At 35.2% G+C, this 14,914-nt stretch overlaps 1 protein-coding gene across 2 annotated transcripts in view; it reads right to left on the reverse strand.

Annotated features, from left to right (window-relative positions):
- Nucleotides 1-1,707: 1,707 nt before the first annotated feature.
- The window catches only part of LRP12 (LDL receptor related protein 12), a 99,125-nt gene continuing 85,918 nt past the window's right edge, over nt 1,708-14,914 (reverse strand). For both annotated transcript variants that reach the window (XM_012474993.2, XM_012474994.2), the window contains 4 exons: nt 12,252-12,454; nt 9,880-10,984; nt 7,535-7,667; nt 1,708-4,016 (listed from right to left, as the gene is read on the reverse strand). In XM_012474993.2, coding sequence (XP_012330416.1) covers nt 3,147-4,016; nt 7,535-7,667; nt 9,880-10,984; nt 12,252-12,454 — 2,311 coding nt within the window. In that variant the 3' untranslated portion in view covers nt 1,708-3,146. The remainder of the gene's footprint in view (nt 4,017-7,534; nt 7,668-9,879; nt 10,985-12,251; nt 12,455-14,914) is intronic.

A 14,914-nucleotide genomic window follows, 5' to 3' on the forward strand; every position in this document is an offset into this window, starting at 1 on the left:
TTCAGGAATGTAATGATAGCTCAAAATTACAAAATATATTAGTAAAATTCATCTTAAAGGTTCAAAGGAAAAAAAATCATATGATCATCTCCACAGATGTTGAAAAGGCATGTGATAAAATTCAACATGCAGCCTTGAAAAAAAAAGGGATTGATAATCCTTAATATGATTAAATCTATCTCAACCCAATTTATTATAGCGTTATTGAAGATTATGTTAGATGTTCTAGACAATGCAATTAAGATACAAAGAGGAATGAAAACTGTAGTAATGGTTACATTATCAGTGTTTGCTTATAACAGGATTGTGTAGTTGGAAAACACAAAATAATTAAGTGAAATAATTACAAACAACAAAAAAATGGAATCAGGTAGCTGGGTAGAAAATTAACATAAATAATTAGCCTTTATATACACTAAAATTAGGCCAAATTATAAAGAGAATTTTGTTAATAAAGGCAACAAAATGTAAAAATTTTAAAAAAATAAACTCAAAATCGATGAGATCTCTGTCAAGTGTAAAATTCGACAACAAAAGACAAATAAATGGGCATAATTTTTAGATAGTGCATCATGGTTTAGATAAAAAGCTTTAACATGATGATGATTTCAAATTCCCCTAAATTAATCTATGAAATTAAAACTGTCCAAAAAGAAAAGTACCCATGGATGTTTTTTGGAACTCAACAAACTGATTCTGACATTCAAATGGAAATATAAGAATAACTGAAACATTTAAAAATCAGTTACTTTAACAATAAATTGGTACAAAGAGAAAAGCAGATCAACAGAAGAAAAGAGTCTAGAAACATACTCAAGTAATATAGAAATGTACTATATAATCAGTTCCATTTCAAATTAGTAACGAAAGGATCCATTATTTAATAAATAGCTTTGTGAAAACTAGGTAGTCATCTGGAAAAAAATAGTGAAGTCTTAAATTCAGGATAGATCATGATTTAAATGTAAAAAAACCAAATAACAGAAATGCTCAACTTTACTTTTAATATTCAAACTCTAATGATGTGTTTTTTCTTTGAGAAAAGGTACAAAAAATGTATGCACAGTATGTTACAACTTGCATTACTACATATGGCATTTATATGCCTATGTACATATATGGTATTTCTGGAGTGATATACAAGGAACTGGTACTGGTATGTGTCTCTTTCAAGGGACTAAAAGATGGGTGTTTGGATAGGAGAGGGATTCACTTTTTACTCTTCGAACTAGGAAGATACATTAGTTAATTAAAATAATAAATTAAAACATATGCTAGAAAACAAAACCAAAACCACTATACTTGATAGTATATTAGTATTAGGGCATAAAAGATTATTTGGTAACCCAAATTCTGCCAGTAGAATATACTATAGGGATCTAAAATGTATGTGAAAACAATTTAAAAAGAGAACTAATTGTGTTACTGCATCTTGTGAGATGTTAATTAAAGGGTAATTAAACTCTCTCATCTTGTGAGATACATCAATTGAAGGGCAGTCTCAAAGGCAAAATAATAAAGTCCTTAGGAAATTTTACCCTTGAGTACTGGTAAAAGCTACTACTTTACCATAAGGTAGTTAAGGAAAAGTCTCCTTCTAATCATTTTTATTCTAGATATACTGCATATTTTGCATATTTTATGGCCCGAATTTGTATATGCATCACAATTCAACAAATAAAGAACAACTTTAATTTAAAAAGTACCTCAAGGCAATAAAAAAAATCATTTTAATTTTTGATACATATTAAAACATCTTAGTCAGTTCCTCCTGACAGCATAACACAGACAAATACACAAGACCTCAAACATGCTTTAAAATGACATTCAGCAAAGTACTTAAAATTTAATAAATAGCAATAATTACACACGAATACATTTTTCATAATCAGTCATTAAACTACTAAAACAGACAGCTAAAGAATAAATAAACAGCAACTGACAATACAAAAATATGTTGGGTTCCACAATTCACTCTACTTAAAAAGGGGGGATGATCCGAATGATTTCTTAATTTTCTTTTCTTCAAGAGTGTAGCATGATCCGCCCCCCAGGAATAAAATATATTGAAAAAAAATCACTCTTACAACAATAATGTATTTTTTAAATACAACAAATAAATATGAAACCAGCAAAGCAATTTCAAGTTGTAATAAAAATGCCCCCCTCCGACCCCAGCCAAAAGCTATGGAAATATATAGTCACTGTGGTAGCAAATAATAGTATTTAAAGTGATAGTGCTTGTGCACTAAACTCATCTGAGACCTTGATATAATTTTAGTGCAAATCCCTAGGGTCCAATACAAGCGCAACCCTGTATTAGGGAAAGACATTACCAGTTGGAACTTATCTCGTACAATTTTTGTACATATTTTATAAAGTTCAAGATTTAATGCATAGTAGAATATCTTCATCCACTTAATTCTGTCCCTAAATAGAGATGAAAAAGAAATGACTTGGGATTTTACCATTTGGTTTGTACCATGTTAGAGTATTAAAGTCAACATTAGAAAATCTATAAAAGAGTTTTGTTTTTGCCATTCAGTTATCTAACTCTGCCTAAATTTCACACCACTGTATTTTAAATATCAGAGAAAAATTTTTAGACAAAGTTTGTTTCCCTTTGACAAGTTCATATAATAATGAAATCCAGTAATAGACAAATGTTAAGCAAACGAAAATGCAGGTGAGTATAAGGGTTTCTTTTGTATATTAACAACCTTACATCTAGTATATTAAGTTACAAGATGTGTTGGTAAAAGCATAAATGTTTCAATTAAAATAAGGTATTATTTAGTATAAACAAAACCATTTAACATAGGATAGATAAAATGACAATCAAATGAGTTTCAGCAGCCATATTTCTACCGTGAACTACAGTATCAGGATGAAAACAATCAGAAACAAATGAAAGGACATTACTGAACAATATGAATATGTAATACATTTTTAGCTGCTAAAATAGTAAACTCTAAGTTCATAGAGTTACAAGTTGTTGATTTTAACCATGCAGGCTAACATATAATAATACGAAATCACCCTGCATTTTTTTTCTTTTTAAACTAAAACTAGTTTAACTGTAAGTTACAAAATAATAAATGGATATTGCTCCAACTTGTATACAATCTCACTTACGTGATTCGTACCTAACAAAGTAACAAAGCCTCATCATCACTTGTTTCATTTTTCAGTGTTACTTCTAAGCAAGTGTCTGGTATCTGGGCAGTGTGGACAATACCACAGCGCTCACAGGGGCCATCTCGATTACTTGGCCTTACTCCAGGGTTTGTTGCACTATATGGTTGTCTAAGCCCTTGTCCTTGATCTGAGGCAAGATCAAGAAGAGGTCTGGAGCAGTCATTCACATCAAAGTCTGAAGCTCCATCAGAAATTGGAATTAGCATTTCAACATCATCATCATCATCTTCTCTTCCGCTTACTCCATTATCAAGTTGTCTCAAAGGACTCTGGTTCTGACTTACGGAACTTGATCGTCCTAATGTAAAACGTACCCAACGTAGCCCCTGAGTCACACGACTGAGTGCACTTGTAAGCTGGTGACGTGCTGGACTCACACTTGGGGGTTCCACACTTGTCACATCCCTTCCATTATCTGCATGACCACCTCGGGTACTCTGAGTTGATGAACTTGCACCTGCTCCTACTGTCGCTTCTACTGCCGTTGTGGGAGGGACTTTTTGCGGCAAAGGAGCTGCAACCCCACCAGATGCTCCTGCTGTATCTCTTCTCTCATTTTCTGTGTCTGTATCATCAGACTCCACGGAAAACAAACTTCTGTGAGAATGATTTCTCTCAGGTTCTCTATTGGTACTCTGACTAGGGACAACCTCATCTCCATCTGCTGAGACCAAAGCCAATGACCCAGAATGACGTGATCTTGCAAAATTAAAAATACGGTTCCAAATGTTGCTTGATCTGCCTGCCATAGGAAGCCTGACTGAAGTAAATCCAAGCTGAGATCGAACTGCTAGCCTCAGATTTTCCAAAACAGAAGCCTACAAAAATAAGAAAAGATCTTAAGATAGTTAACAACAAGGTACTAAGATTAAAACATACCTCTATTAAGAATGTGTGGTGCTTAAAAATTCTGTTACTCATTGCTGCTTGGGTCTAAGGTGGAAGAATTAAATTCTTACTTATGTAGGTTCACTCTACTCAGAATCTAATCTACTCGTTGCTGTTTAAAATTTTGATATTCCACTTTATATATGCAATTTAATATGATATTTAATGTCAGTTACAACAGATGTTTCAAAATCTCACATAGTAATCCAATGCTAAAAGTGTACCAAAGGTAGAAAATAAAATTGATACTTCTGTAACTAGGAACGTAGAAGAATCTCTACCATAATTGATGAAGTGACCAAAAGAAGTTTGTGAAAACCAGGCCTTTTATCCATTTTTTTTTTAATAGAACAAATTAGATTTAATTTACAAGGCTGAACTTTTCCAAAACATGTGAAAACTGTATTTCAGAGTTGGTTTTCAAGGATTTGCTGAATGAATGGATACTGAGGATTTAATTATACTGTTAGAAATAAAGGAATTATATTTGTAATATAGCACAGAAAACAACAAGAAACAAGTTAACCTGTTTATATCATTACTCAGTGGTATCTAGACATTTAGATTTCTTCTCAATCTTTAAAGTTTTATTTTCTAGAGTTTAGTATTAAGCATAAATTATCATATCATTATCCTTTGAAAACTGGTGAGCTATAATTAGTGTATATGAAGGGTTGCCCAACTGAAAGAAAAATCTATTCTGTTTTCTAGATGAACAAGTTTAGAGTTTATTTTTAAAAGTATATAGCATTATATAACATAAGTCTTTAAGCTCCATCTAGTGGTTATAAAAAGGAGTATTAAAACTTGAAACAGCTTTTATCAACCTGGCATTTAGTATTTAAAATATGTATTTCCAGGAAACAATGGCAAATTAATATACTCTCCTTCAAACAATAATACAGTCTCCTTCTCCCAAAACTCACACCTCTTCCTTTTCCCCTCACAAAAGAAAGACAGAAAATAAGGAAGATGTTCTCTCTTTGTGACTAGTATTGCATTTATTTATGATTTCCATACAGGCCTTTCCATAGTGTCATGAACTTAATTTATGGAAAGTTAAGAAGCTACTATCGTAGAAACACTTGATAGTCTAGCTTTAGTAAAGCAGAGATTGTTAATAAGATATTTAGATATCAGCACACATGGATTTGTTATACAGATAAGATTTTTCACCAATTAAGAAGTACCTAACTACAAATTAAAAAAAAAAACAAAAAAGAAAAAGTGGTTCACATTTCTAATGAACTTTTCTGCAGATCTGCTCCTCAACAGTGAGCATGCAAGTAGTAAGGCTTTGTGTTGCGCACTATGCTATTATGTCCAGCAATGAACAAAAGGCTCTTCTCCTAAGGTCCTTGTCTGTTGTGCTGCTAATTAGCCATCAACATCAACAATGCCTTCAACATACTTTAATGTGGACTTTAACATTCTGGTTTGTCATAGTGCGGTGAAACTCTCTACTTAGTTAAAAGTCTGCTTAATTAGGATTGCCAATCTAACATTAGATTTTATGAGGGGCTCTCATGAATGTTCTAGGAATAATTTCAGAATAATTTCATATACTTCTTCAGTTTATGAAGCAGAAAACATTCCTCAAAAGGCATTTCTATTTTGAGTGAGAAGATGCATTACATCATTACTTATTTTTTCAAAAACTGCTATGAAAATTTGATAATTTGTTACCAAAAGCTTCAAACTTGAGAGTTTAATCTCCTTAAATGAATAAAATCTAACTTACCATCCATAAACATATTTAATTTTAAAACGTTGAAGTAGAATTCTCCCACAAGGGTAAATATAACCTGAGAAACTGGGGTAGTGTGAGGTAATAAAGAATTTATCCTTACCCAAAGCCTCTGTCCTTGGCTTCTGGTATGTGATCTCTAAGTCCTTCCACTGTCTTATCTGAAAGAAGTGTCTCTGCCTGGGGGCCTTGGACCAGCCAAACAGTGAAAGTGATTTAGTGTGAAAGCTCTGAACTACATCAACAATGTGATGTAGGGTGAGGGCTTTGGGTCAATCAATCTCTGGATAAGGCTAGAAATTGGGATTGGCCACATGTGTAATCAATCCTGTCTATGTGCTAGTACACCAGTACAAACTCTGGACACCGAGGCCTGGGTGAACTTTCCTGGTTGGTAACACTCCATGCATACTGTCACACATCTGTGTTGACAAGGTAATGCCCTCCTGTCTCTATGGGGAAAGGACAACTGGAAAGTCCAAGTTTGGTACCCTTCTGAACTTTGTCTTACGCATCTTTTCCCTTGGCTAATTTTAATCTGTATCCTCTCCCTGTAATAAACTAATCGCAAGTGAGTTGCTTTCAGTGAGTTTTTTGAGTTTTCCTAGTAAATTAACAAAACTGAAGGGGATTTAGGGAACTCCCTGAATCTGTAATTGGTGTCAGGAGTGAGGGCAGTCTCGTGTGGACTGTGTTCCCTCTAACTTTACGGGGTTTAGGGGTGGTGGGTGGTAGAGAATGAAGTAGGTGTATGAAATTAGCCATGATCTGATACTTATATAAAAACAAATTTCCCCATAGCAGGGCTGATAAACAGAAGACATAACTTAGATTTTTCCTACTTTGCACACAAAATTCCAACCAGTAGAACTTCTGAATGATTTACTTAGCAAATAACATATGGAAAAAATGTTTTGAAACTACAAATTCTCACTGAAGATTTCCTAAAAGATTCCAATAAGGTGACAAACTATAATCAGAAATCACATTTACCAAAAAGGAAATGGTATTCTATTTTGAAAAGAATTATATTACTAGGAAAACAATGTTTACCAGTTTTAATTCTAATACTGAGAACAACAATTTTCATAAATGTTTCTGAATGAATTTACAATTTAAATGCATAAATCCTTATGCCTACAATGAACAACAGCATTTTTAAGTACTACAAAAAATTTTTTTAATTGCTGAGAAATTTAAAGAATTTAGAAACATATAAAGAATTACTATATAAACAAAATGCTATAAATTGTTGAACACTATAAAATCCTGCTTGAAAATGTTTTTCCTGAGGGAGAAATGTTAACTTCATTTTAATTACTTTTACTTATAACTGGTTAATCTAGCATGTTATATTACTAACATATTAATTTTAGTGTTCATTCTTAAATCTTCTAGATGTTCAGGTCAAGTAAAAAATAATATGCCAAGCTTACTACTTTTGAATTATAATGCACTAAATTATCCTAAACAGTAAAACGTTTAAGAATTGCACAACCAAATCAGTGGAATGAAAAATATACTTTTGTAGTTTGTAGTATTAAAATATAATGAAAACTATGACTTCAAATTTTCCATACATTTAAATCCATGACTTGACTGCAAAAATTCTGACAGTCAAGGGTCTTTGCTTTATCATATATACAGGCACAGATTTCATTTTAAGAGGAAATGTAACAGAAATTACACATTGTAATATACCTGATTAGGTGAACAAACGGGAAAATCTTCAACTGGTGGAATTAAACCCTGAGCAATCAATTGTCCGTAAGAGGGAGGAGCTTCTCTTCTTAACAATTCTGCTTCCACTCTTGACAACTGTGTTTCAAATGATCTTTGAGAGTAGATGGAAGGATTAAAAAGGAGAGCAAAGAAAAAGAACAATTTTCTATTATCAGTAATTAAAACAATCTGAATCTTGGCATATTTGATCATTTTAAAGCTTAGTCATTTGAACAACATTTACTGAATATATATATTATCCCTGCAGTGGGAATACAAAGCTGAAGCAGGCAGTCTGTCTTCATGGGGCTTTACACTAGTAAAAGCCTGGATCACTGAGTTTTACTGAATGAAAATCCCTGTAAAGGGTAAAGGGAGAAACAACACAACATTTTAAAACTCCAAAGAATACTGGGGAGGAGATGCTCTAGACTTTAAGTAACAGGATTTGAAAGCCCTCAGAAGAAACTTTATTTATAAAGTCCAACACATTTATTCTGTAGATGAGAATGGAATTAGTCACCAATGTACTTTCTAGAAGAGCTGGTTCTTGAACTTGAGATCTTTTTTTTGAGACAGAGTCTCGCTGTGTCGCTCAGGCTGGAGCACAGCGGTGGGCAGCTCACTGCAACCTCCACCTCTGGGGTTCAAGCGATTCTCCTGCCTCAGCCTCCTGAGTAACTGGGATTACAGGCATGTGCCAACATGCCCAGCTAATTTCTGTATTTTTGGTAGATACGGGGTTTCACCTTGTTGCCCAGGCTGGTCTCGAACTCCTGACCTCAGGTGATCTGCCCACCTCAGCTTCCTCAAGTGCTGGGATTACAGGTGTGAGCCACTGTGCCCAGCTGGGATCTCTGACTCTTCATTGTGCTCTTTTGCTGCAATGTGGTGAAAAGTTTTCTGGCCATTTATACTTGCCCAAAGAAAAGATGCAGTGGCCAGGCGTGGTGGCTCACGCCTGTAATCCCAGCCCTTTGGGAGGCCGAGGCAGGTGGATCATGAGGTCAAGAGTTTGAGACTAGCCAGGCCAACACAGAAAAATCCCATCTCCACAAAAAATACAAAAAATTAGCCGGGTGTGGTGGCGGGCGCCTGTAATTCCAGCTACTTGGGAGGCTGAGGCAGGAGAATCGCTTAAACCCAAGAGGCAGAGGTTGCAGTGAGCCAAGATCACTCCACTGCACTCCAGCCCGGGTGACAGAGCAAGACACCATCTCAAAAACAAACAAACAAAACACACAAAAAAAGAAAAGATGCAGTAATGATTATTACGATACTGTGCATCTGTGTGCCATCTATTATCTTAGCCATCTGTTATACAAAAAGTTCTTTGTTAAATCTATTACTTGTAACTCTCCTGGGACTGAAGGTCATTGTCTCCACAGTTTTCAGTATGATGCAGGATAAATGGGACCTGGGAGAAGTTAATCTCTGCATTAACTTCTCCCAGGTCCCATTTATCCTGCATCATACTGAGAACTACTCACTCTGAAGGTCACCCTTTAACAGTTAACCATTTCTTACTAAACTGAGAACTCTAAAGTGCTGCTGTCACAGAACTCTACAGCAGAACATTAGTCTTGTGTCCCAACTGTATCTCCTATTTCGTATCTGCATTTCATAAGCATTCTGGGCTCCAGATAAACTGAACCATGTGCTTACTTTTTGAGCAATGCTGGCATTCTTATTTCTATATATTTTCCCAGGCTATTACTTTAACAACACCTTTTCTCCTATCATATTCTACTCATACATTGCAAGTGGCACCCCTCCAATTAAAGCCTTTCCACATCCCTCCCTCATCGGATGAAGTATTTTTGACTTTATACAATTTTGTTCTATACCTCTTTACAGCATTAACTTTTGTCATCTTACTCTATGCACCAACTCCTTCCCCCTAAACTGCAAACTTCTTATAATACTATGCCTTATTCATTTCTCTATTTACCTGTATGCTTTAAACATACTAGGTTCTTACATATCTGGAATTTTTGAATTAGTATTTATAAAAATACAGGTTAAAACACTAAAACTGAGAGCTGCAGCTTACAATATTCCTATAAAACAGATTAATCTGAAAACAGGAGCTGGTAAACAGATGGGCTTTTTCTCATAACTCTAAATATTTAGTTTGTAATGTGTTTGGCCTTTTGAGTCTTGGGCTTTTCACATAATTTTAGATATCATCAACAATCTTTATCCATTTCTAAACTAATATAAAACAAAAATATACTGCTAATCATTAAAGTATTTGTTTCAAATATTTGGGCCTGCTTTTACTGTGGGGAGCATAACCTCTATAGTTCTGTCTTGATACTGACCTTCGTTCAAACATTCTCAGAGAATAAAGCTTACAAGTACATCCCAATGCAATGACAAGTAACAGGCCACAGATGAGGCTCCCTATGACGGCAGCAGTGATGACTCTTGTAGGTACAATTACTGGGCAATTCTCTTCATCGCTGCCATCACCACAGTCATCTTGAGAATCACACACCCAACTTTCAAACACGCAACGATTGTTTTTACAATGGAAATTTCCTGGCTGGCAAAAAAAGCAGTTTTTTTCATCTGAGCCATTTGGGCAATGATTCTGGTAGTTGCAGCGATCAGAACGAGGATAACAGACACCGTTTCGGGAACATGGAAATTCTTCCTTCTGGCACATGGTACAGTTGATTTCATCCCTTCCATTTGGGCAATGCCAATACCCATCACAACGCTGCTGCTCAGTATAACACCCCCAGTTACCTCCACAGGGTATTTCCCATGGCAAACAGAACCCATCTACTTGGTAAGTAGCATTAAATCCCCTCGCAGCGTTCACTTTATCAGCACAAAAATGTACCCTTATCTGTCCAGAAGAAGAAACAACTGTAAGAGGTGCGTGAGAATCAAAAGCTGTCAACACACGCAAAAGTTTGTGTGGATTCTCCTCTAATCCATCATATATTTTGACATAATCACCATAACCAGTACCATCAAGTTTAAAGTCAGTGAAGCGTAAAATAACTTTACGATGATCACCAGTGTCTATTAACCAGGTGCAATTGCTTCCAGGAGGATAAAAGTCTGGGTAATTGGGAGAGTTAAAAGTACCATAAAAATATTTTAGCCATTGCCCACATGTTGGCACATCACAGTCTATCTCATCTCCTAGGTCAAGGCAGTCAATGTTCCCATCACATTTTAAAGATTCAGGGAGGCAAGTATAAACTTTGGTAAAACGAGATAAACACTGGAACTGGTTGTAAGCACAGGGTTGAAAAGCAGCAACAGTTGGAGGATTCGCTTCTTTGGCACAGATCTCTTCATCGGAGCTATCTCCACATTCATCCATGTTATTACATTTCCAGGCTTCTGGTATACACTTTCCATTACCACAACGAAACTGATCACAAGCACAGTTTGGTTCCTCAGATTTCCCTGTGAAAATGTGAGTGGAAGGGAGATAGAAAGAGAAGACAAAAACATAATCTTTAAAAGATATAAAACAGCAAGTGATATTTTTATAATAAATGTTGATAAAGCCCAAGTGATAGTTTTAAACAATAGGTTGGGTTCTTTTTTATACATATATATAATTATTTTATTGTTTATTGTTTTTAAGTTCCAGGGCTCATGTGCAGGATGTGCAGGTTTGTCACATAGGTAAACATGTGCCATGGTAGTTTGCTGCACCTATCAACCCATCACCTAGGTATTAAGCCCAGTATGTATTAGCTCTTTTTCCTAATGTTCTCCCTTCCACCCTGCCCTCCCCTGATAGGCCACAGTAAATGTGGGGCCTGTTTCCATGTGTTCTTGTTGTTTAGCTCCCACTTATAAGTGACAACACGTGGTGTTTGGTTTTCTGTTTCTAAGTTAGTTTGCTGAGGATAATGGCCCGGCTTCCATGTCCCTGCAAAGGACATGATCTCGTTTCTTCTTAGAGCTGTATAGTATTCCATGGTGTATATGTAGCAACATTTTCTTTATCCAGCCTATCACTGATGGGCATTTGGGTTGATTCCATGTCTTTGCTATTGTGAATAGTGCTGCAATGAACATATGTGTGTATGTATCTTTATAAACAGAATGATTTAACAGGTTGGGTTCTAAGGACAAATTAGTACTGGCACACTTACTCAACTGGCACACTTACTCAACAATTCAATTTGTTAAATGCTTATTATTATTCCATGAAGATCTCTGCATTTTGATCTAAAAGAAAGGACTAATTCTGAATTATTCACATTTGTATCATCTGGTCATGCTTTTTAGCCACAGCTTAAGAAAAGAAATATGTCTCTTCTTCTGAGACTATAAACTATGAAGGTGAAATGTGTTATGTCTTTTCTTTGGAGGTGTAAAAACAATGACAATTATCACAAAAATATATTCCGAAGTAACTTTCTGTACATGAGTAAGCACTTGAGGGAGAAAAGGCTATTTTTAGAATAAATATATTTAAGTTGTTTAAAAAGAAAATCAACCTTAGTATATATGAAGTTAATCATTTTGTTAGAATTATACAAAACACCTTTTGGAGACAGCTTTAGGTTGTCTGACTTTAGCTTCTAATCCTCAATCTCAGCTGCCTTGATGGCCTACTCCTAATTAAATAAACATTTTTTAGAAGACTAACTCCAAAGTGACAGAGCAGTTACTATCATAAAATTCAGTTCAATATCTTTCTTTTGTAAAAACACACCTGAAAAATATGCCAGTCTGAAACCCTTTCTAGAGATGCTATCATCCGAATGAAACCTGATCCAGATGTGGTCTTGTGAAGAGATATATGGAGGTGGAATTGTGGAACCACAAGCTCTGTAACTTTCAATATTCTTGTATGTTTCTATTGTCAACCAGTCCAAACTGCACCTTCTGGACCCTTGAATATCAAAATCCTGAAAACTGAAAAAAAAAAAAAAAAAAAAAACGGAAATATCTATTAAAAAGGCAATTTTGAAAAAAAATTCCTATTATAATGTAACTGAGGATATTATTATAAGTCTCCATATACTGACTGATTCTCAGGCATACAACCATATCATTAGCAAATAATAATATTTGGGTCTTCCAGGCATACAACCATATCGTTAGGAAATAATAATATTACTTCTATGCTCCTAATATTTGTATTTCTTCCCCACAATGTAGAAAACTACTTCTTCACAAGTAATGCCAGTTTCCAAAATAATGTTAAAAAACAAGTGACACTGGCACCTTTTCTTTTTCTTCTGTGTGTGTGTGTGTGTGGTTGGGAAAGATCACTTCTAACTCAGAACATCCTAAACTGTTCTGTGTTCCAACCAGAATCACGTCTCCCCAATGTGATGAACTGAAGTAAACATAGAGAAACTCAGCCTTCTCTTGGATTAATATTTGCTTAATGAAAAGTTTGCAGCTGACATTTTTAGGAGAGTAATTAGCACAAATCTGAGCAAGGTAAAAGATTTAAAAAATGAACACACAAAAAATGTTATCGGTGAAAAGTCCCTGAGTTTGGGAATATATTTTTACATAAATCAATTTATAGTCAAATACTATCTTGTAGTTAATAAATTATGGGCATAAGTTTAAGCCAAAAACATCAAATAAAAGCATATAGAAAATTAGTCACTGGTTATGAAAAAACAGAAACCAAAATACAGTTTTACAATATCTGAACATGTCTCAACAAAAAGTGAAGATCTGATTTTATCTTCCTGATTATGCCTTACACTAAGCAATAATAAAGTTTATTACCCAAGGATTATTAAAGCAGAATGTTTCTTCTTTAAGTGTTCTGAATAACAAAACACTGATAGACAATTTGATTGTTTCCAGTTTTGCATTATTATGAACAATGCTTTAAAAACTCCTGGCTGGGTGCAGTGGCTCACGCTTGTAATCCCAGCACTTTGGGAGGCCGAGGCGGGTGGATCACGAGGTCAGGAGTTTGAGACCAGCCTGGGCAGTATGGTGAAACCCCATCTCTACTAAAAATATAAAAATTAGCTGGACATGGTGGTGAGTGCCTGTAGTTCCAGCTACTCAGTAGGCTGAGGCAGGAGAATCACTTGAATTTGGGAGGCGGAGGTTGCAGTAAGCCAAGATTGCACCACTACACTCCAGCCTGGGCAACACAGGAAGACTCAGTCTCTTAAAAACAAACAAACAAGAAAAACACCTCCTTATACATATACATATTTCTTTTACACACAAGAACAAGTATTTCTCTAGGACAAACTGTTCTAGAACTAGTATTCCTAGGTTAAAAGATATAATTCCTCTTTAAATCTGACAGATACTGGCAAAACATGTTTATACAAATTTACAATTCTACAGAGTATGTACCAAAGTACTGTACACCACACGTTTAGCAAAATGACATTGTATTTTAAAAAATGTTTTGCCAATTAGGTAGACAAAGGAGATTTATCACTGCTCTATTTTGCATGTCTTTATTTACTGAGCTTGAAATACTTCTCCAATTTTCCAATTTACTGGTGATTTCTATTTCTTTTACTATAAATTGCCTTGTTATATCCTTTATCCATTAATTTCTCTTATGTAAGAACTCTACATATTATAAACATGAACTTATTTGGGGGCATGTCTGTTATGTAAGACATGTGCATATCCACCTACATCCACATTCTTTCTCTCCAAGAGTCAGTGTGGGTAGTCTTTTTCATTTTAGTCATTGGTGGGTGTGGAATGGCATCTCTCATTGTGGTTTATGTGCACTTCCCTGAAGACAAATTTGTTGAACATCTTTTCTGTGATTACTGGCCATTTTTATATCTTCTATGAAGTATCTGTTCATGTCTTTTGCTCATTTAAAAAAAACTTAGTTATAAAAATCCTTTTTATATTCTTGACCGGGTATGATGGCTCACGCCTGTAATCCCAACAGTTTGGGAGGCTGAGGTGTGTGGGTCACTTGAGGTCAGGAGTTCGAGATCAGCATGGCCAACATGGTGCAACCCCATCTCTACTGAAAATACAAAAATTAGCTGGGTGTGGTGGTGCGCATTTGTAAACCCAGCTACTCCGGAGGCTTAGACAGGAGAATTGCTTGAACCTGGGAGATGGAGGCTGCAGTGAGCTGAGATCGCACCACTGCACTCCAGCTTGGGTGGCAGAGCAAGACTCTGTCTCAAAAACAAAAATAAAATCCTTTTTATATACTGGATTCAAGTACTTTGTTAGATGTGTGTATTTCTAATATTTTCTTCCAGTTTATAGTTTGTCTATTCATTGTCTTAATGGAAGCTTTTAATGAGAAGTGTTTTAGTCTTGATGAAGTCTAATTTACTATTTGTGCTTTATGTTTAGTGCATTTAGTGTCCTCTCTAAGATATCTTGGTGTTTCCAAAGATGTCCAAG

Source organism: Aotus nancymaae, unplaced genomic scaffold (genome assembly GCF_030222135.1).
Source record: "Aotus nancymaae isolate 86718 unplaced genomic scaffold, 86718_ANA_hifiasm-v0.15.2.pri h1tg000036l, whole genome shotgun sequence".
Taxonomy (NCBI): Eukaryota; Metazoa; Chordata; class Mammalia; order Primates; family Aotidae; genus Aotus; species Aotus nancymaae.